This window comes from Dasypus novemcinctus, chromosome 4 (assembly GCF_030445035.2).
Source record: "Dasypus novemcinctus isolate mDasNov1 chromosome 4, mDasNov1.1.hap2, whole genome shotgun sequence".
NCBI lineage: Eukaryota > Metazoa > Chordata > Mammalia > Cingulata > Dasypodidae > Dasypus > Dasypus novemcinctus.
Window position 1 is genome coordinate 89,932,150 of NC_080676.1, and position 23,596 is coordinate 89,955,745.

Sequence of the window (23,596 nt, forward strand, 5' to 3'; positions counted from 1 at the left end):
AGACCAGGGTGAGTTACAATCATTATCAGAGATCAAGGTTCTGGGATAGGAAAGTACAGAGTAGAGGCCAGTCACAACGTTTTCCATAAGGGTATCAAACAGGAGGGTGGAGTGGTTAACCAGAAACATAGGTAAGTCCAGTCTAGAATTCCCATCACATAAGCAAGTATGCACAAGGGAGAGGCTTAGTTTTGTGTAGCCCTAAACAGGAATGAGACCTGTTTAGAATGACCTTCTTAATAGCAAGTGTGGGCTAAATCTAGCCAGTTTCAGCAATTTCAGATATTAACCTTTTGCTATTTTCTGTAATATAAAGGCATCTATGTAATTCTTAATCCTTGGTTACAAAGGTTCAGTACAATGGCTCAATATTTAAACTATATGGGTTTTTCTAGTACTACCAAAGCTCCTCCCTGAGTTCAAAATTATTTGCCTCCTTAAGATGTTTTGGCTTTGCATCTATAAGCAATGAGCAACTTTTAATGAAAGGTACTTGCCTCTAAAAAATGTTTTTAACTTTTTATTTTTAAAGAGAGTCTAAATTGGAGGATGGCCTTGCCTGAAGCTGTTCTCCCTTACACTCTACCATTCTTTGGGATCAGAGAAGAATATATCTGAGGCCTACATTTCCTTTCCCAATGCTGTCTTGGCCTGGCCTCCCTTCAGAGGGTTCCTCCTTCCCTAACTCTCTCCCCCTAGATCCAAATTCTATGAAGAAGACCCTTTAAAAATGTTAACAACCCTGAGACAAATCATTCCATATGCCTTTGGCATCTAATGCTTTACCTATCAATTAATACCTTGGCAAGGGTTATTTGACATTGAGTTGAAAGCAAGATAGAAAAGACTACTCTTGAGGGGAACTAGGAGAATAAAAATGTACCTTACGGGACTGAGGAGAATGGTCATGGGTAACTGGTCCCAATTCACAACTTTCCCTCGGGCTGGGCCTGGCCAGGCCATCCTGTCAACTTAGATGTCAAGCTGATTGCCAAAGAAGCTTTAAATATTTGGCAGGTATCAGCCCAGGAGAGCCCTAGAAGCTATCCTAGAGCCCAGGAACCAGTTTGCATAGGTTTAATAGTCTAAGAAATGTATGCCTTGTAGCCTGAGTGTCCTGGACTGAGCTGTCTCACAGGTAGGGCTATAGAAAAAGCAGAAAGAGTTTAGCTCTTGGCCTTGGAAGCACATCTGTGTTTCCCTCCTACCTGGCCCTTCTTCTCCCACAGGGCTTGCAGTGTCACACTCTCCACACTGCAGGCTGGGCACAGCTTGTTTCCAAAGGCCTCCTGGATCCTGAGGATGAGGCATTTGTGGTGGGCCTCATCCATGGCATAGAAGTGGTTGAAATCCAGGAAGACAATCTCTTGGGGGTGCTGTGTAAGAAAAGAGTCAATCTCCATCAGTCCATCTGAGACCTTGATACCAAAAAGTCCATGGATGAAGTAGATCTCCTGGTCGGTGTCCCCCGGTTTGGAAGACACACGCAAGTCGAAGTAGCGGATTCCAGCCTCCAGCTGTTCTCGAAATGTCAGGTTCTGCGTCACTGACCACTTTTTCATCAGCTTCTTCACCAAGGAGATTCTGGCAAGGCGTTTAATAGCTGGGGTTTGGTCAGGTCCAACAGGAGACTTTTCATCTACCCAGTAGCTGAATGAATCATGAGAGCCTATACAAAAATGTGGGGAAAGTAGTTGAGTCTGGAGCTGGGAAAGATAAGCCAATTGCCAAGAAAACAAAAAGATATTAAGACACAATATGCACAAAAAAATTGTAAATCAACATTTGCCAAAATTTCAAGCTTGTTAGAAGAAATAAACAAAATAAAAGCATTGTAGTCTAATGAGCAGCTTGTTAAAGGGAGGATGATACTATAATTCCCATATATTGCTGATGTAAGTTAAATTAATAAAATCCCGTTTGGAAAGCTATGTAGAAATATGCTTGGAAACAGGAGCTTTAAAATATTCATACGCTTTGATCTAGTAATTTAATTTCAGGAAAGCAATTGAGGAAATTAAATCTAATATTCGAAAAAACAAAGATGTTCGCTGAAGAATATCCCTAATAGATATAAACTGGAAGTTGCTGAAGTGTCTCACATAAATAGAAGAATACTTAACTGTGGCAGATCCACTTTGAAACAAAGGATATGAAAATGAAGTGTCTATCTTGATAAATGCTTATCTATTTAGATGAGAAGGCAGAATTTTTAAAAATTGCCTTCTTTTTATACTATCATATACACCAAAAAATCTGGGTCTGTGGGAATGATTTCTTGACAAATCAGGTAATCATTGTGAAGGGTTTAAAGGTTACTTATATGGCCCTCTTTTTGAACTCCTATCTTAAAGAGCTGAAACTGCTATTAAATGATGTAAATTCATTCCTCTGCCCTAAAGAACAAGAGGGTTAAGTATTCTTCTAGACACTGTGATTATCTTATTTTTATAATGTAGAGGTGGTCACAATCGACAATTGACAAATTTCTAACTAGAGTATAAAATATATTTCAACAGTAATGACTTTTAAAGTGAAAATCATTTTTAACAAACATCTTTCATTTTGCCATTGGTTTCTATCCAATGTTAGACATTATTATACTTTTTAAAAATAATTATTTATTTTTATTTTTATTTTCTCCCTTCTCCTCCTTTCTCCCTTCTCCTCCTCCCACCCTGCTGTTTTTGCTGTTTGTGTTGTCTTCTCTTATTTTCTCTCCTCTAGGATTCACTGGGATTTGATCCTGGAGACCTCTGATGGGAGAGAGGTTCCCTGTCAATTGAGCCACCTCAGTTCATGGTTTCTGCTGAGCTTCACCTTGACTCTCCCCTTGTCTCTCTTTTGATGTGTCATTATTTTGCTGTATGACTCACTTGCACGGGGCACTGGCTCACCACGCAGGCACTGGCTTGCTGCGTGAGCATGCTTTCTCTTCTTTTTCACCTGGATGCCCCAGGGATTGAACCCAGGTCCTCCCATATGGTAGGCGGAAGCTCTATCAGTTGAGCCACATCCACTTCCTCATTTTTATACTTATTATCCAGTAACTCAAGTGACAGGTTAATTTGGTTAGCTCTGTGAGTAGCTCTTAGACTATGGGACTCCACATAGGTAGCTATACTTTGCAAGCAAAATCTAGAAGGAAAAAGCCCTGTTCTTATACTACTAATCTTGTTTTTGCCCCTACCATCTATATAAGATCAAACTTCTTATATTTATACTAGTCAATTGTCACCAGCTACCCTTTTAACTAAATTTTAGAGTAGGCATTTCATACATAATATAGAATTCCTAATAATTCTGTTTTATGTTATACTATTTCCATTTTCTTGAAAATAAATCATTCAATGATAGATTTATTTCTTTTTAGAAATAAAGTGAAAAAGCAAAAAAGGTGAAAGACGATGCTTTTTTTTAAAATTTAGCATCCAGAACATGGAAGATATTGAAAAATATGTTTATTGGTCCTTAAGCAAAGTGAATTTTGCAACTGAGAAAATTACCAGCATACTTCCGGTAAAAAAAAATGCCTTTACTTATGGAAATGTGGAGCAAGTCCCCCTGGATTTTCCACATTGGTTATCTCTGTTAATGAGACTCACTGGATGCTTCCCTAATGCTCTGCTTCCTTGGGCTGTACAAAACAGGAAATTTTTATACCTCCTCACTGTGAAATTTATGATGAATAAATTATATGTAGAAGGTGAACAGCCAGTTTTCTCTTCTTAAATTGCATTACCAGCCCAGCTGTTCAGGATTGAGTGTGTACTATACTGCGAAGCACATATTGAACTTAATTCTTCCCTGGGCATTAGGAAATAGGCATTATCCAAGCACTGAGGAGAGAGGCATCCCCTCTGGGGTTGTCTTGTTGGTGCTGAGCCCAATTCATTTCTAGAGGGAAATGTGCTAACAACCTCCAACATTTCTCTGAGTCTGTGGCCTGTGCAGAAATGTGACAGTGACAGGACCCCAGGGACCATTCTGAATACACAGGGGCTCTCATGGTGCCTTGTTCATCCCTCAGAGGAAGGGCTTGCTCATTCCCTGGGAACACACGGTCTCTCCTCACCTCTTCACTCCCTCTTTCATTTCCTGGGCCCTGCAGATCCTTTCTGACAGCCTGTGCCCAGAACCGCTCCTCCTCATACAGGACAGGGCAGGACAATGGAGCAGATGGTTTGCTGAAATGTTTAATAGTGGCTGTCCTACCTAAGCTACAGCAGTCAAGGCCAATATCGCTTGGTAACCACTATTAATACTTTTCACCTTTCTATTTACTTTTTTCCCAGGAAGTGTTTGCTGCATATAGAATGAGTGAAATAGCATTCAAGTACTTAAATACATTTAACTATTTCTTTTTGGAAAAACAGACTAAAAATCCCTTCTCCTCTTCTGCACATAGATATTTCTAAGTCATGCAATCTGTAAATAGTACTTATCAAAGCTTTCTCTTTTCTTCTCCCCACACCCCCTGGGTAGTTTTTTGAATCTTTAAATACAGTCTAGTGTGAGGGAAATTCTCCCCTCTGCCCTGGGATATACTGTTGTAGAATTTGAGAGAGGTTCAATTATTTGCGTATAGAAAGGCCAGGACTCAGGAATGATTTTGAGAAGGAAAAATGGTTTATTGACGGCTGGCTTTCTGTTTCAATCCCAAGCCCCGAACAAGATTTTTGAGTCCCTTTTATAACGAGAGGAAAGGCCAAATGGTTCTTTTGTTTCAGTTCTTAATAGGCTTGAATTAGCATATATCTTCTACATCTTAGGTAAGCTTTTAGCATGGACTTCATACATTTTAGATAAGCTTCTAGCACATTTGGTTTGCATTTCCCCTGAATATTCAAAGTCTATAGAGTTTGCATTGATAAACTGTTTCCTGGGACTGGAGTCGTTGCCATGGTTACCAAGGGCAGAACTGTAGCCTCTCACCATCCCCACACCCACAAGTCAGGACAGACAGCCTAGGTTAAGGTTATCTCCGAAGAGACAAAGAGCCTCCCACCCATAGCCCACATCATTATGAATTAAGTTCAGTTCATCCATTCTGCAGAAGAGAAAAAGCCCTGCTCCACTGGCCCTATTCTCCAGAATTGCTGCATGGGAGTTGTTAGGGACAGCAGTTGCAAGTGTTCTGGTTTGTTTTATGATAGACTTAGAAGACAGTTAAGAACCTTAACCTGCTGTGATTTCTGCCATTGAAAGTGTTCTTTCTGCTACTAAAGGGCTCCAAGGCTTTTTTCTCTTCCAGACAGTGACTGGGCATCTTCACATAACCCCTCTACTGGTTCCTCTATCTCTGTCTAAAACAGATTTAAGTGGTACCCCTTTGTCTTAGAACAAACAAAATGCTCTCCCTTAAAGGTCTCACCCTTTCAGGGTACTGACCTCTCTCTCTTCTTTGCTGCCAAATTCTTAAAAGCATAAGCCAAGCCTGCTGCCTTGGCCTCCTCTGGTTTACTCTCCTACCATCTAAGCCCACCACCTATTCTTCTATTGCTTCTCTCAATCCTGACAACTCTCTAAGCAACAAATACAAATGGGCTTGTTGGCTTCCATGAGGGTTCTAGAGGTACCTCTTTTCTGAAATTTTCTAGGGTAAAGACAAATGAGTTTATACAGATAAGAGACTTCAAAGTAAGTCAGAGGTTATGCTTATACATGTCTTAGCAGGATCTCATTGACTACCAAAATAAATAGTACCTTAACTAGCTGGGGTCCTGCTATTTGATATTTAAGGGCTCTGGAGACATCCAGACACTCTAGGCAGGGTAGACAGCTCAGGAGTTTGGTGCCTGTCCAGTGAGCCCTACTTCAGAATTTAAGCTCCCCAGTAATAGAATTGGATTCAGTTTTATTTTCCCTACACATGGCTCTGTTGCCTCTTGATTTGAACCTATAGTTAGTACTAGAGTTGATAGTTCTTATGGCCAAGAGACTGAAATCTTTGGGCAGTCCATGTGCCAGTTGGGCCCTGAATCTCAACAGAGTTGCAACACCTACTCTCCAGTTCATTGGACTCACCCAGGACAACTAACAAGGAGATGATTACTGACAATGACCATTTCAAGGAACAGAGAGAGGCTGCAACTGCAAGCAACAAAGTCCCATCCATCCCTCCATGGGATCACAGCCCCCTCTCAATTAGAGGTAGAGGGGGTATCACCATCACAGAATCCTCAGGATTGGGGAATGGACGATGGACTAGAGTTGACTAACTCTAACTAACAGTTGTTCTAACAGTTGTTGATCACTGTTTGGTGATTCTAGTAATGGAAGAACTTTTATCATGGATGTGGAGGGAGGGGACACTGAAGTTCTGAGGGGGGGGAAAGTGAAAAATAGGTATAATTTGGGGGCATTTTTGGGACTTGGGAATTATCCTGAATGACAATGCAATGACAGATACAGGCTATTATATATCTTGTTTTTGTTTTTTAAAAGATTTATTAATTTATTTCTCTCCCCTTCCCCCCTCCTGCTATATATCTTATAATAATTTGCAAAAATGTGCCGGAGAGAATGTAAACTATAATCATCACTAGTGGCAATGTTCCAAGATGTGTTTATCAATTGTGGTAAATGTACCACACTAATGAAGGATGTTGTTGAAGTGGGAAAATGTGGGAAGGCTAGGGAGCGGGGCCTATGGGAATCCCCTATAATTTTTTGTGTAACATTTATGTAATCTAACTTTATTTTAAAGAAAAAAAATAAAAAAGTATATTTAAAAAAGTTCTCCAAGAGTCTATTCTCTAGTCTCTTCCTTTTCCCAACTTCAGAGACTTCATCCATTCCCCCAGTTTACCACAGTACCATTATTCAGATGACATCAAAAACTTCATTTCGAGCCCAGACTCTTAAGTTCCAAATCTATTTTCCAGCTTCCTTCTGTACTATCCACCCAATGACCTGCTCACACAACAAATTACATATTTTCAAAATCCAGCTACTCATGCTGTCTCTCTCATCCCCATCAAAGAAAGGCCTCTCCTGATTTTCTGTCAATAATTCACCCAGCCACTCAGTCTTGAAGCCTTGGATTCTATTTAAATTTTTCTCTCTCACTTACCCTCTTCATCCAACCCATTATCAAACCTTAAAATTTGACCTTTGCAACAGGTGTCAAATGTATCTCTTTCTTTGATCTTTCACTGCCACTCCTCATCCTGTCCCTCATTACCTATCATATAACCAGGGTCACTAGAACCCTAATGTTGTTTCATTCTGCCTTTCTCTACTCTTATTTGTTCATACCCAGAAGAAGTTGGATTAATCATCATAAGGTACAGTTCTGATTATGTCATTTTCATTTTCCTCCTCCCCACTATCTCCCAAAGCAAGTTTATACTCTGAGCCCTGCTCTTCCATAAGGCTCCAATGTATTTTTTTCCCAGACTCATCAGGCATCTGTTGGCAAGCAATAGGATGGACAGGCTTATTTCTTTCTACTCTGTTCACTTCTTTTGAACTCTTCTCTCACTCCAACTCTGTCTATAGTTTTTCCCCAGCCCTCAAAACCCATATTAAAAGTCACCTTTCCCATGAAGTCTTTCCTGATGTCCTTGTTTTCAGTCCCTCTTGAAAACCCACGAACCCCTGTTTGTATCTTTCTCATGTTTTTCTCATGACTTTAGTTTTGAGTTATTTGCAAACTTGTCATATTTTGTCTTCCTCTATTTTCCCACTAGAGACCATGGGGTTGTAGAGGATACAGGTTCTTTTTTCTCTTAAGGTACACAGCCTTGGTCAGGCAGCACTGCACCCAGAAAAGGGGACAGGAATAACCCTGCCATTGGTGCAATGAGTCACTGCTGCCTTTCAAAGCTTCTTCTATTGTTACCTTGTTACCTTCGCATTAAGTCTCTGAGAAGACAGAAAAATTTGAAAATCTTTAGATAATTACTTGATTTAAATCCATTTGTTCCTTGACAAATGCCCCTTAATTTCATTTTATGTTCTATTTATCTCCATTTCTATCCTTAATTCTGTATATAATAACCAAAAGACAGTTTTAACAGGGAAAAATAAAAAAAGCACATTTTTTATCTTGATTTAGCTTGATTTACCAAATTTGTTTTTGGAGGTCAATTATTAAGAAGGGAGACTATTTAAACATAATTTTCATATTCCAATGGATGCAGGAACCTTGGCGGATGTTGGAGTAAACACTTCTAGTTCTCACCTCCACCTTTTCTCATCCCTTCAGTGAAAGCTTGGCATCTGCTGGCCAGTGGCACAGATCTGTGGCTTCCCTGCACATTTAGTTCTGTAGAGTGATACAGATCTGTGGCTTCCTTGCACCTTTAATTCTGTGGGCCTCGTTCAGGGAACTGCAAAACAGATCTGGAATCTGCTTTGCAGAACTCTTCCTCCACTGTCTGGTTTTGAGGGAAGGCAAAGGAAGCCTCAAATATGAACTAAGATTCCAGCCAGTTCTATAATCCAGCATTCCAGAAAACCCTATTTTAGGGAGTTATTGACCTTTTGTTAATAGAGTTGACATTTGGCTTCCCAAATTAAAAAAAAAAAAATTAAAGTAAAAAAATAAAAAATTGTGTTAAAATCTATACACAGGGATATGTAGATATTAAGTGGACATTTCAATGAGTCTTGACAAATCTATACATCATCTATGTAATAAATGCCCCAATCAAGATATGTTACATTTTTTTTTTTTCTAGAAAGATCCCTTGTTCCCTCTTGCAATCATTTTCTTGTGTTCTCTAGGGAAATAGAACTGACAGGAGGTATCTGTAGTCACTCATTGCTGATGGCAATCTCCTTAGTTGATTGTAGATGTAACCAGCCAACTATGCAATCAACTCATTGATAATTAAAGTCCACAAAATACTCTTGTTTTACAATGATCCCAGTGCTTGTGTGACCAAACTGCTGGGTATCATTATCTGGCTGAGTTGACACATTAGCCTAACCATCACAGGTACATACTTAGGAGTGAAGTTGCTCGGTCATAGGGTAGATGTAGGTCAAACTTTAAAACAAACTTCAAAACAGTTTTCTGGGAGGAATGTGGCTCAAGCAGTTAAGCACCTGCCTCCCACAAGGAAGGTCCCAGGTTCAGTTCCTGGTACCTCCTAAAGAAGACAAAGAGCTAAAACAAGCAAATGAGCAAAACAATAAGCAAAACAACAAGCAAACAATGAGCAAACAGATGAGGGAGCCAACTTAGGGGAGCCAATGTAGCTCAGTGATTGAGACCCAGCCTCCCGTATATGAGGTCCCAGGTTCAATCCCCTGTCCCTGTACCCCCCCTCTCCCACCAAAAGAAAAAACAAACAACCAAAAAACAGTTTTCCAAAGTGATTATACTATTTTATACTACTATTGGCAATTTATGCTTCATATTTTGGCCATCATACAGTGTTGCCAGTCTTTTTAATCTTAGTTATTTTAGTGGAAATGAAATGGTATTTCACTGTGGTTTAATTTGCATTTTCCTAATGGTGTTGAGACTTTTAATATGGTTACTGTTCATCCTTATATCTTCTTTTGTGAAGTGTCTATTCAAATCTTTAGTCCATTTTGTAAATTGAGTTTTTTAATTGAGGAGTTCTTTATATAATGTGGATACAAGTCCTTTGTTATATATATATATATTGCAAATGTGGGTCTGAGGCTTGCCTATTTATATCTTTAATGGTGTCTTTTGATGAGCAGAAGTTTTTTTGTATTGATGAATTCCAATTTATAATTTTTTTTCTATTATGATTAGTGCTTTATATATCAGTTTAAGAAATCTTTACTAAACCTGATGACAAGAAAATATTGTACATTTTCTTCTGGAAGTTTTATAGTTTTAGCTTTCATGTTTAGGTCTATGATCCATCTCAAATTAATGGGAAAGATAGCTAGGATAATGGTTAAGAATATGGTTTATATAGCCAGACTTCATGGGTTTGATTTCCAGCTTCAATTCTGACCTTAAGCAAGTTCCTTAACATTTACTCAATTTTCCTGGACTGTAAAATGGACACAACTATTGTTACAGAATTGCTGTAAATATTGGAAATGTATGTAAACTGCTTAGAACAATACTGACACATAGAAAGTGCTGAATTATTTTTATTGCTATTATTGACCATTTTCTATTAGAAACCAGAGAGAGGAAAGGTGATTAACTGAAACTCCTTATTTTAAGTACTTGTGACGGGAAGGATGTCTTTTTTTGCATGTGATGTATTGTTTCTCTCCATCAAATTGGTTGCTATACAGATGACAGCTTAGTCTCTACTTTTTTGATCACTGTCACTACTCTCTTGTTCACAACCTAAGCCTTATCATTACCCACTTCTGAAATCTTAAAATTCAATATCCTATTTTCTGATCACAATTTATTTTTCTTCTGCCTCATTGCAACTTGACCTCTTTGCTTCCTCCCAATATGAGAATCCAGTGCTGGCTTTACTTCATCATTCAGCCTATTATCAGGTTGTTCACTTGACACTTTCACTTGAAGAATTATTAATTTTTACTATCTGAAGACTGTTAGGACCACTGTCAAGGTATACGAACAGATCCTAAGTCAGCTCTCAATAATGCGTAAGGATTGTGATTGATGAGTAGTCTAAGAAGGACAGCTGAAGGATAAACATATGGAATGTACAACAATGATTTTGGTAGTAGATGAGTATTGCAGTTAATAATACAGGAATGTTTTTCTACTACAAGGTGTTAATATGGTAATACACGGGGAAAATACAAGGTAACTTATAGTTAACAACAACAATGTAATGTTTTTGCAGCAAAAGCAAAAAAGGTACTATATTAATGCTAAAGGTAAAAAAAGAATATGGGGTTTGGTTTTGGGGGATATGAATATGATTAAGCATATTTTCTCTTCATTTTTTCATTAGTAAAGAGACCTTGATTGTCATTTAATTAACCTATCTTCATCTGTGTATCTTTCTGAACATTAGAGGAACAACTGAGTTACTTGTTGGAATTAGATGAACTTTTCAGGAGTAATGCTTTCATAACTTGTTAAGCTGCTTTTTTCTGTTATTTTATTTTTTGAATTTAAAATAGTTTGAATTAAGAAATTGCATAAAGATATATTAATCTGACTTTTTCCCACATTCTTTGGCTACAAAAAAGGTTTTTCTCCTCTTCTCCAATATTTCTGATTTATAGAGTTGATCTAATAATTGGCATCAAATATTAGAACACTAGTTTCAGACTTCTCTTGGCAGGGAATTTTGTAAAGTCTCAAGATTATTCTATATAGAGCAGAAAATATTGAGATACAAGCTCCTCCTTATTGCTGATATTCATGGACCATATCCCTAATATTAGTCCTAAAAAGGTGAGGGATCCCCCGCCCCCCACCCCCCATTATCTGGAAACTAATCTCTTTTTTCCTGGAGGTCTTTCATTTTCACAATTACTACTCTTTTCCTATTTCCTATTTCAATAAACTTTAACAATGGGGAAACGGATATGGCTCAAGTAATTTGGCTTCTGTCTACCATATGGTAGGTCCAGGGTTCGATGCCCAGGGCCTCCTGATGAGGGCAAGCTGGCTCACAAGGAGTGCCAGCCCACACGGAAATGCCACCCTGTGCAGGAATGCTGTCTCATGCAGGAGTGCTGGCCGGTGCAGGGAGCTGGCACAGCAAGATGATGCAACAAGAGACACAGAGGAGAGAAGATAAGAAGACATAGCAGAACAGGGAGCGGAGGTGGCACACGAGAGTAATCATCTCTCTCCCACTCTGGAAGGTCCCAGGATCAGTTCCCGGAGCTGCCTAATGAGAATACAAGCAGACACAGACAAACACACAGTGAATGGACAGACAGCAGACAATGGGGGGAATGGGGTGGGGTGGGGGAAAAATAAGTAAAAAATAAATCTTTAAAAAACAAAAACAAAGACAAAACATTAACAATGCTTCTTTTCCTCTATGTATACAAATACCTGGATAATGTATGTGAAAGCACTTTGTAATCTAAAGCAGTGATTCTCATTCTCGGCTGCAATCAAAATCATCTTGGGGAACTTTTAAAAGACCTTAGCACCCATTATCCTACCCTTGACTGACTGAAAAATTGGAATCTCTCTGGCATGGGGTTGAGAATGGAAAACCTGAAAGTCTCCTTAAGTAGTTCATTCTATAGTGGACCCAGGCTTGATATCCACTGCCAATTCACCCTTTCTCAACACGTTCTCTGACTTCTAAGTAATCCCTTCTGTGGTTGGTCTTCAAATAATGATGGACTGCCTTTCCCATATCATGGTAGAAGCTTTCTTCATTATTCCTTTTGTTTCCGGAATGCCTCCTGCCCTTTGATCAATTGAATAATCATAGCTTGTTAGTGGAGAAGATAAATATCAGGAGGCCCTGCTTTCCTCATCATGCCTCCTATTAGCTGGATTAGATGAGGTTACTTTCAGTTAATTAGGGCCTTTGGGATGTGCACTGAGTTACAGAGTTCAGAATAAAGTCACTGTGGTAGAAAAACCACAAGGGAAGATAAATATGAATGGGAAAATCAAGATTTCTGTAGTGTTACAGCAATGTCCTCCTTGAAAGATGTAGGTTACAAGATAATCTAAGAGGCCAGGTATGAGGAAATAAACTGGCTTTGGGAGAGACAACCACAGTTTGCTCTTTACCTGGAACATCAATTACTGCTTGATTTTTTCTGAGGTTTGTTATTGGGGGATTAAGAAATGTTAAGTGAGCACACAGCAGTTTTTAGTTAAAGCACTTTCAGTACTCATTTCTTGTAAATTGGAGTAGTAGCCATTTTTTGGAAAAACACTTAATTAAAAATAATTTAAAACAAGCTTCTTGGCAACCTGGTCTCTAAATAAGACAAAAAGAATTCAGCCCACATGCCCTGAAATGATACATTTCATCACAATAAAATGGCACATTAGATGAGATGGCAATTATAGCCAAGGAGGGAAGAATGAGACAAGAGTTAAGCAAAACGTGAGAAAGACAGAGAAACTTCTTTATCACCTCCCTGGATGCCACCTAGGGAGGTGGGGTAATGACCCCATGTCAAAGAACTCCTGACATGACATATTTTTAAAAATCTCTAATCCCCATTGTCTTGTCTCCACCTCCCTTAGGTGCTACTCTAGCTTTGAGGAGCCCTTCGACCTCGATGCCCATCCGGTGCCTCCAGGTGGGGTCTCTGGTACCAAGTGGTTTACTCACAGCTCAGGGTACTAGTGCTTCTAGACTGTGCATTTTCAAAGGGCAACATCACCCCCAAAGGGGAAAAGGTGGGGCATGAAAAAAAAACTCTTCTTACATATAATTCACAGATATATAAACGGCATATAATTATTATACAAGATACCTGTGGTATTAAAATTTCATGGGGAGTGACTAGGACAAAAATGTCTAAAATGACCTCTTAGGGGGGATGATAAAGAATAAATTTTGAGAAACACTGCTCTAGACTGAGCCTGCTGGTAGCCAATGGACATCTGACTTGGGCTGGACCTCTGACCATGTGGCTCCTTTTATCCTTCACCGGCACATCTCACAATGGCTCCTAACAACTGTTTCCCACTGGACACCCATCCATAAGGTGACCCAGGTCTGGAAAGTTGTGTTCTCATCCCCTGCACCCAGGACACTCATGGGACGTGAGCCAACTCAATTCCCTCTTTTCCAGTTATCTTTTAAGATTCCTGCTACTTTTTAATCAGCTAGGAATTCCTGCTAGTTTTTAATCAGCCTGCTTAGCCCCCAAAGTCCCAGACCTGTAGTTTACAAGATACCAATTTAGCAACAAGTTTACAAATGATGACTCCTGAGAGATAACTTAGTGAATTACTATACCACTGAATAAACTGAGAGTCCCACAGCCGTTAAGAGCATGGGATCTGGAGCCCAGCTACCTGAGATCACACTCCTGGCTCTACTGCTTATTACTAGCTGTGTAACTAAAACACTGTGTCTCAGTTTTCTCATCTGTAAAATGGTGGTAACAGTACCAACTTTACTGGTCTGTTGTGAAGATTAAGTAAGTTAATTAATGTAGGCACTTAGGAGAGCTAAAAATATAATAATAATATTTTATTATTAAGGAATCTGGGTCTTCTATTTGGATGATATTACCTGAACAACAAAAAATTCTGGTTTTAAAATAAAGTTGTGGAACCTCATTAAGTATTTATGTTTAGGGATCTGCTGTGGCAGTTAACTTTAGAGCTAGGAAAGGTGACGTCTGCTGTTTAAGTGATTTATTTTAAGTTACACCCTTAATCGTCAGCAAAAGGATTAAGTTCAGATCACAGTATTACATATTTAAGTTAATGGCACTGAAATTAAAATTATGTTATCTTTAGTATACTCCTAGGTCAATAATTTGGGAAATAAATAACTACAGTAACTACACTATTTAAAAGTATAGAAGAGGAAGTTCTAAAAACGTTCTTGAAATTTTTAGTTTTAACATGATAAAATTAGACCCTCAAGTGGTTTCTGAAGAAAAAATATGGTAAAGGATTTTTAGATTTGACACCAAAAGTGTGAGCAACAACGAAACACAGGTACACTGAACATCATCAAAATTAACATTTTTTTTTGTGCTTCAAAGAACACCATCAGGAAAGTGAGAAGAAAACACAAAATGGGAGAAAATACTTGCAAAATCATCTATCTGATAAGGGACTTGTATCTACCATATATAAAGAATTCTTGCAACTCAGTAATAAGACAACTCAAAGAACAAGAAAAGAATCTGAACAGATATTTCTCTAAAGAAAATATACAAATGGTCAATAAGCATGTGAAAAGATGTGCAGCATCATTAGACATCAGGAAAATGCAAATCAAAACCACAATGAGATACCACTTTGTAGTCACTAGAATGGTATAGCAGTTTGATATTATTTATGAATCCTCCAAAAAAAGAAAAATTATGTTTGTAAACTGGTCTGTTCCTCTGGGTGTGATACCCTTTGGTTATATTAAATTCAAAGATTTTAAGTTTACTTGATAAAAAATTTAGGGCCTTTGGTTTGACCACATCAGTAAGGTGTGACTCAGGTTAAGTCCCTGCCCCATCGGTGGGCTGATATAAATGGGCACTCACAAAAAGAAGATACACAGGAAGAGGTAGAGCTCCATACACTTGGAAGAGGAGAGAACTTTGATCCTGCAGCCCTGGGAGGAGAAATGAGCCATTAGCCTGATAGTTTGCAGCTAAGACTGATAAAGGATGCCCTAAGAGACAAGCCCAAAGCCAGCCTACAGCTGAGATCAGAAGAAGCTGGCCCCATGGAGTCTTAAGAGCAAGAAGGAAGGAGAGACCAGGCAGAGATCATCTACCATCTTGCTTCAACATGTGGTACTGACTTTGGTGAGAAAGCAGCCTTGAGCTGAACTCTTCAGGGCCTTATAACTGTAAGCTTTTACCCCAAATAAATACCCTTTTTATAAAAGCCAGTAGATTTCTGGTCCTTAGCATCATCATGCCTTTGGCTGACTAATACAAATGGCTAGATTAAAAAGTCAGATAACAATAAGGTTGGATGATGTGGATGTTGGATTTGGTGAAATGAGAACCCTCATATACTGCTGATGGTAATGTAAAATGGTTCAACTGCTTTGATATATGTTACAAGTGCCTCAATAGATTAAACAGAAAGTTACCAGATGAGCCAGCAATTGGCATATACCTAAGAGAAATGAAAACTAATGTCCACACAAAACATTGTATACAACTGTTCATAGCAGCATAATTCATAATAACCAAAACATGGAAACAACCCAAATGGCAATGGACAAATAACTAAAAAATGTGTTCTATTCAAATAATGGAATATTATTTGGCCATAAGAAGGAACAAAGTAGTGATATTTGCTACAAAAGTGAAAACATTATGCTAAGTGAAAGAAGCCAGACACAGAAGATCGTATACTGTATGATTCTTTTCATATGAAAGTTAAGAATAGGGAAATCCACAGAAACAGAGTAGATTAGTGGTGGCTTAGGGCATTGGAGAGAGAGGCAAGAAGGGGCTAGAGAATGATAGCTAAAGGGACATTTTGAGGTGATGAAAATCTAAAATGGCTAAACACATCTTGGATAACAGAATTTGAGAGTGAAAGCCTATAATCCATTATTTGAAATGGGAAAAAACACCAATCCCTTCCCAACCCATCCAGGAACCCTATCAGCTTTCAAAAACATCACTAAAATCCCCAAACACTTATATAAACACACTAAGAATCTTTGCAAAATGTAAAGTGAAAACACAAAGTAATAATAAAGTACTTAAAACACCAAACACCAAGACCTACAGTACTTCAGAAGTTTTCCATATTTTTTCACAATTGAAAATATTGAAGCATGTTCTTAGAAATGTAAGCATGGCCAACTTTACATTTGTTTGCCTCTTTCAAAATGCTTTATCGCTTTCTACTTTTCTTCAGTTGTATGAGCTTCGTAGGCTTCTTGGGTTCACCTACTGTATTCACAGGCTTTTTCCTTTTTGTAGAAGATATTTTCATTCAATCAGGTAGTAAGCTGGGAGTCCTAATGTATACTTCGAGCCTGGTGGGAGAATGGCTGTGCAATGGATGCAGCACATTTTCTATCTTCTAGCCTGGATATACCTGGAATTTAAATGCTTTTGCTAGCCCCACACTTATGAATTCACTCTTGTGGGAGTTTGATTCAGGTCCTGAATCCTTAGTAAAACAAATCTTACAAGAAGTTACATCAAATGCTTAGATTGTATGAGCTTAGATAGAAAGTGAAACCTTTGTAGGTGTTGGGAACTAATGTGCTCTCAGGATGTTTTCAGTTGCTAAAGTATTTATGTGCATGCCTTTGTGTATGTATGGAGACTAAAACTGGCCCATCTGCAAATGAAATCAGATTCAGCTCTTACTCAGGGGGAGAACATCTTTCATTTACTTGTGTTCTAATTTGTTAAAGCTCCTGATGCAAAGTACCAGAAATGGATTGGCTTTTATAAAAGGAATTTATTAGGGTAAAAGCTTACAGTTCAGAGACTGTGAAAATGTCCAAATCAAGGCATTATCAGAGATACTTTCTCACCAAAGGTTGACTGCTGGATCCAGGGGTCCTGCCACATGGTGAGGCAAGATGGCAGGTCTCCATCTGGATTTCTACCTTCTCCTTGCTTTGGGTCTTCTCCACTGATTCCAGCCTTTGGCCTCTTTCTCAGGCTCTCAGTTCTCTTTTGGCCTCTCTTTCAGCCCCTCAGAGTTTCTCTGTCCTCTCTCTCACATGGTAAGGTCAAAATGACAGCTGTCTTTCTCTATGTATGTTTCTGCTTCCAGTTCTTAGTTTATTTAAGACCCCAGCAACAGGACAGAGACCCATCCTGGGTCATGCCTTACTGATTTAGTCCAATCAAGTGACAAAGATCTAATCAAAACAACCCTTAACTAATCTAGTGCAATCAAAGGGTCCCACACAAATTTAATTTAAGAATATGATCTTTTCTGGGATTCACTAAAAAACTTCAAACTGTTATTACAACTTGGAAAAGTATGTTTAAAAGAATTGAAAAAGTCCACTATTTAACTACTTAGCAAAAACATTTTTACTAATCTCAATAGAAGGTGTCTAAAAGAATATTCTGCAAAAATTCTCTTAAAGACAAATATTATTTTGAGCTCATTTTTAAATTTAAGATTTTAATATCAAAGCAGAGACAAAATATAATTTTATCATTGTTTCAATCAAGTAACAGCTGTTTGAGGAACAGGATATTTTAAAGACCGTTGAAAGGAGCAAAGTGAAGAATTACTCCATTGGGATATCTTCTGTGAATAAAATTTAGGTTGTATAAATTTTGGAAGTTTGGAACCAGACTGAACGAACATTGGTTGAAGCCAATATTTCCTCTCTAGTGTTTAGGAGTCCTAGGCATTTTTTCCCCCTTCAGACTAAAAGAAAAGCTCTATAACAGAACCTTTTTTAGCTTGACCCTGGGTATTTTGAGTACAATTTAGGTTAGGTCACCAGTGTCTCCTATAGAATTTTAGTTAAGGAAAGCAAACTGTTATTGCAGCCAGAATTTGAAACCTAGGTGAGATGTGTATTTGCAAAAACTTAATGGTATGACAACTCACATTCCCTCCAGGGTTCAGCCCCCACTCTAGTCTCATGAGATTGTCTCAAAGAGCAGCTGGTGATTTGAGAAATGCAGATCAAATCTAAAATGAGATATCATCATATACTATACAGAATGGGCATTCTTAAAAGAAGAGAAAACTTCAAGTGCTGGAGAGGATGTCGAGAAATAGGAACATGGCTTTCAGTGTTGGTGGGAGTAGAAAATGGTGCAAACTCTGTGGAAGATGATCTAGTGGTTCCTCGGGAACCTAAATATAGGACAGCCATATGATCCAGCAATCCTGCTACTAGGAATATATTCAGAAGGCCTGAAAGCAAGGATGTGAACAGATATTTCCACATTGATGTTTACAGTGGCCTTATTCACAATTGCTAAAAGATGGACTCAACCTAAGTGTCTGTCAACTGACGAATGGATAAACAAGATGTGTTATATTCATACAATGGAATATTATTATTCAGCTGTAAGAAGAATCAGTTGAGGAAGCACATGACAACATGGAGGAATCTTGAGGATATTGTGTTTAATGAAATAAGCAGACACAAAAGGATGAATATTTTATGTTCACAGATGTGAACTAAATACAATGGGTAGACTTATGGAGTTGGATTATGATGTGTAGGTTTGATGGGATATGTAATGTGGGATGAAAAGGGGAAGAAGATGCTGGATGTATATAGAATGTTTAATAAGGTAAAATGTAAATATGTGGTAATGGTTAGACATTATCATGAATGTAACAAACACTTTAGTTATGGATGTGATTTTGGCTGAAACATATAGTCTAGGAAGATTAATGCTAGTTGGAAGACAGCTAGAGGATAATATTTGGAATGTATAACATCAATTTTGGAAATAGATGAAGATTGTGGTTAATAATATAAATACAGGAATTTCTACGGGGTGTTAAGAATGTGGTGATGTATGGGAGAATTATAATTAATGTAATTTATAGACTATGGTTAACAACTTTACAATGTTTTTGTAGCAAAAGCAAAGTTGGTATTATACTAATTCACTGTGTGTTCTTCTGTGTCCACTTGTATTCTTGTCAGTGGCACCAGGAATCTGTGTCTTTTTTTTTTTATTACATCATCTTGCTGCATCAGCTCCCCATATGTGTGGTGCCGCTGCTGGGCAGGCTGTGCTTCTTTCACGTGGGGCGGCTCTGCTTTCGGGGTGCACTCCTTGCACATGGGATTCCTGTATGTGGGGGGCACCACTGTGTGGCATGGCACTCCTTGTGTGCATCAGCACTGCTCATGGGCCAGTTCACCACATGGGTCACGAGGCCCTGGGTTTGAACCCTGGACCTTCCATATGGTAGGCAGATGCTCTATCAGTTGAGCCAAATCCACTTCCCTAAAATGCTTTTTCGTTAGTGTAATAATTTCCCTGGCTCTTCCAACATGCAATGCACATGACTTTCAAGACTATAATTTGGAGCAAGAGTACACAAAATGAAAAGCAAAACAAAACAAAAATATTCAAGTTTCAAAACTTTGCTCTTAAAATTATTAGGATATTCAGCTTATTTTTACTTCTTAGTAAAATAACTTCCATTTCCAAATGCGCTTTCATTTGATTATCAACCCACCCTGGCATGGTTAGAATGTACATTACCATATGTAGATATGTAGTGTACATACATTACAATTTGAGGAACTAGAGAGAAAACTCAAAATGAACTATATTTCTGAATGGCTGAATAAATAATTACAAATAAGTTTAGGTTTACATTCTGCTGAAGACCTTTTTACAGTTTCAGTCAGCATCTATTAATATTGTATTAGTCAGTAAAAGGGGTGCTGATGCAAAATACCAGAAATTGGTTGTTTTGTATAAATGGTATTTATTTGGGGTAGGAGCTTACAGATACCAGGTCATAAAGCATAAGTTACTTCCCTCACCAAAGTCTATTTTCACGTGTTGGAGCAAGATGGCTGCTGATGGCTGTGAGGGTTCAGGCTTCCTGGGTTCCCCCCTCCCAGGGTCCTGCTTCTCTCTGGGTTCAAGGTTCCTTTCTTCCCAGAGCTTGCTTCTTCCTGGACCTCAGGTTTCCACTCTTCCTGGGTCTGGTGTCTCTTTCCTTTGTGAGCTTACTTCCTGGGGCTCCAGCTCAAGGATTCAGGATCAAACCTCAACATCAAAAAACCCCCAACTCTGTCCTTTGCCATGTCTTTTATCTGTGAGTCCCCACCCCTTGGTCGGGTGGGACTCAATGCCCTAATGACATGGCCCAATCAAAGCCCTAATGATAACTTAATCATGCCCAGGTACAGACCAGATTACAAATATAATCCAGTATCTATGTTTGGAATTCATAACCATATCAAACTGCTATAAATCATATCTAATAGACTCCAATAATCCTATCAGGTTAAATGATGGTGCAACAGAATAAAAAGAAATCAATTATTTCAGCCTAAGTCATCCAAAGCCAAAATTCTAAAGAATAATCAAAAACAAATCTTCATTTTTTTATAACTGTATAATTGTGATCCATATGTCCATTGCTAGATTTTGAAAAAGAAAAATGCTATGAATAAGAAAACTACATTTGCCCATTGATGTATATAGACTCCCTAGATGTCTTATTGGGCTAAATGACAGACCGCTCACAGTGAAACATTTTTAGTATAAAGTATAGCATAATGTTAAGTCATTTTAGCTTTTCATATACATGTTGCACTTCCGGCTGATAATGCAGACAAATGTGCAGCATGACACTGTTAATCTAGGTTGTATCCATCATTTTAAATGGCATCAATATCATGTCATCCTCCTTGTTGTCAACTTCACGGTTTCAACTTTAGGTATACTAGCAGTCGTTGAGTCCACCACCTCATTGTTCTCATCTTTATTATCCTCTTCACCACCAGACAACTCCTCCTTTCCTTCCTTCAACCATTTTATAAATGGTTCTACTTTGACATGAATTTCTTTGACAAGTTCTTTTGAGACATACTTCTTTGAGGCCTTTCCTGACCAGCTGATGATGACCTCTTCTTTCATACATCTCCTTCAAGATATGTGGAATCTTGGAGATAAGCTGAGCTTGATGCATGGCTACTTCACACCCCAAACCATGAAGAAAGTATCACTGAGCCTTGTTATTGTTATGACAAATTCATAGGAAATGGCACCTGTATTTCTTAATTTGTTCGCTAATCTCATTAAAAAGAACTTCAGTCTAAGCAAGAAGGCCCATGGCTTTTACAATCAGTCCTGCTTCAGCAACAATTTCTTTGTCAGATAGATCAATAATACCCTCTTCTTTCTTTTTCCTAACAAAATCAAACAGGATGTTGACCTGCTCTTTCAAAAGTCCTTTCCAAATTATCATGAGCATCAAAACTTTTGCATGGCCACTGATTTAATCTATTCTGCACCTTTAAGCCTTCTCAGTTGTATCTTCCCCCAATCACCCTCTTCCTCTTCCTCTACAGAATCTGGGGGAGGACTGATTTCATTTGGTGGTAGAAGTGGTGGTGTCTCGCTGCTGGATATGGAGCCATTTTCCTTGTCTTTGCCCTTTCTATTTTTCTTTCCTTTTTCTTTTTTTCACCAGTGTCACTATTCTCAGGTGGGTTTTTGAGAACGAACGTGAAGAGTTTAAAATGTGTGTCAAGTATGCCTCAATAGCCACAGGCTTTGTAAGAATTACCTATTGTTTGCTTCCTTGGGTTGACATGCAGACTTTTTTCAGAATTCTCACACTCAGGACAGAGAACAATTTTTTACTGAATCCATCCAACATGTCCTGCAGCTATTTGCCTCATAGATGCATTGACAAGGTAATGGTCATTCTGTTTTTTTTTTTTCATTTATTTTATTTATTTCTCCCACCCCCTTGTTGTTTGTAATTGCTGTATCTGTTCGTTGTTTGTTTCTCTTCCTTTTTTTTTTTTCGACTTCTACTCCCTGTTTTGCCAGGTCTCTCTCTACGATTTCCTCCTTGTGTCTCTTGTTGTGTAAGCTCACTGTGCCAGCCCCTTGTGTCAGCTCGCTGCTTTGCTCATCTTCTTTAGGAAGCACCGGGAACTGAACTTGGGACCTGCCATGTGGTAGGCAGGAGCTCAATTGCTTGAGCCACATGTAATGGTCATTCTTAACATCAAACTGGGTCTGTGCTCCCAGCTTGCAACAAAATATTTGGTGGGATACATTGCAGGCTGATTAAGTGCCTTTACAACACCAGCTATGTTGACTCTATCTGTCTTGATTCCATTTTCTTTGCCCTCAACCTTGGCAATCAGACAGGGCATCTTGTAGTTATAGAACTGGCCTGACATGCTGCAGTTGATGTTGACAGACATTTTGGCTTATTAGTGGCTTTATCAATAAGATGAAGAGATCTTTGATTCCAACTTTTTGTGTCTTCTGTCTGGAGAAGAAGGGATGACACAAATGACTTCTCAGTCTCTGACATGAAAACATTTTTGCCATCGAGGCTGCAAGTGTCATGCTTGTATGCTATATTTTCCAATATGGGTACCAATGACTGCACAACAGCTCATTTTTGTCAAATAAAGACATAAACCCAATGTTGTTTGCCCAGAACTGGAATGAAGTGAGGCAGGTTGTCAACCGAATTAGAAGAAACAGTGGAGGAGAAGGCAGAGGCATAGTGAAGGAGCAGAAGGGCCAAGAGCCACTGCTGAGAAGCAGGGAGGGACTGTCCCAGTGACATCCACGGTCAACACCATCAGTGCCCAGAGCCTGCAAGCTCTGGAATGTTCTCACCCTATCTGTTGAACTCATTTTTTGAAAGTCATTTAATCCCTGTATGAACTCCAGCTTTTTATCAGAATTTTTGCATATTATTTCTGTCAAAACTAAGATGGTAACTCCCTTCCACACGGGAGGTCCTGGGTTGGTTCCTGGTTTCTCCTAAAACTAAAATTATTTTAGGTAAATTAACATGATCTTAGCTGCAAAGACTCTTCTCTATCCAAAATAAATAAAAAAATAAAAGAATATTAAAGGTGCTTAAATATAGAAGACCCAAACACTGTAAAACCTTTGTCTTAATAAAGCCAGGTCATGTTGATAAAAAATAAGTCAGATACAAAAGGACAAATATTGTATGATTGCATGTATATGAAATAATTAGAATATGCAAATATGCAAATTCATGGTAAGCCTGGCCTTAAAACATATATTGAGGGAGCCGCTGTGGCTCTAGCGATTGAGCTCTGTGCCTCCTACATGGGAGGTCTGGGCTTTGGTTCCCAGTGCCTCCTGAAAAAACAAAAAGCAAAACAACAAGCAAAACAATGAGAAAAACCAACTCAGGGAAGGTGATGTGGCTCAGTGGTTGAGTGCCAGCTTCCCACAGACGAGGTCCTGGGTTCAATCCCCTCCCCCTCCCCCACCAAAAAAAACCAAAAAACATATACTGAATGTTTATGTGTTTTCTATTAGAAATAGTCACAATATTCAATGAGGGCTTGTCTTCTTTATCTCAGTCTGAATTTTAGTATATAAG

The 23,596-nt window shown here is 38.6% G+C and overlaps 1 protein-coding gene and 1 pseudogene across 2 annotated transcripts in view; both read right to left on the reverse strand.

Moving 5' to 3' along the window:
* PLCXD2 (phosphatidylinositol specific phospholipase C X domain containing 2) overlaps positions 1-23,596 on the reverse strand; it is a 65,726-nt gene that overhangs the window by 18,235 nt on the left and 23,895 nt on the right. For both annotated transcript variants that reach the window (XM_004483397.4, XM_058295872.1), the window contains one exon: positions 1,209-1,669. In XM_004483397.4, the coding sequence (XP_004483454.1) occupies positions 1,209-1,669 (461 nt within the window). The remainder of the gene's footprint in view (positions 1-1,208; positions 1,670-23,596) is intronic.
* LOC139438791 (eukaryotic translation initiation factor 5 pseudogene) lies at positions 20,843-22,985 on the reverse strand (annotated as a pseudogene).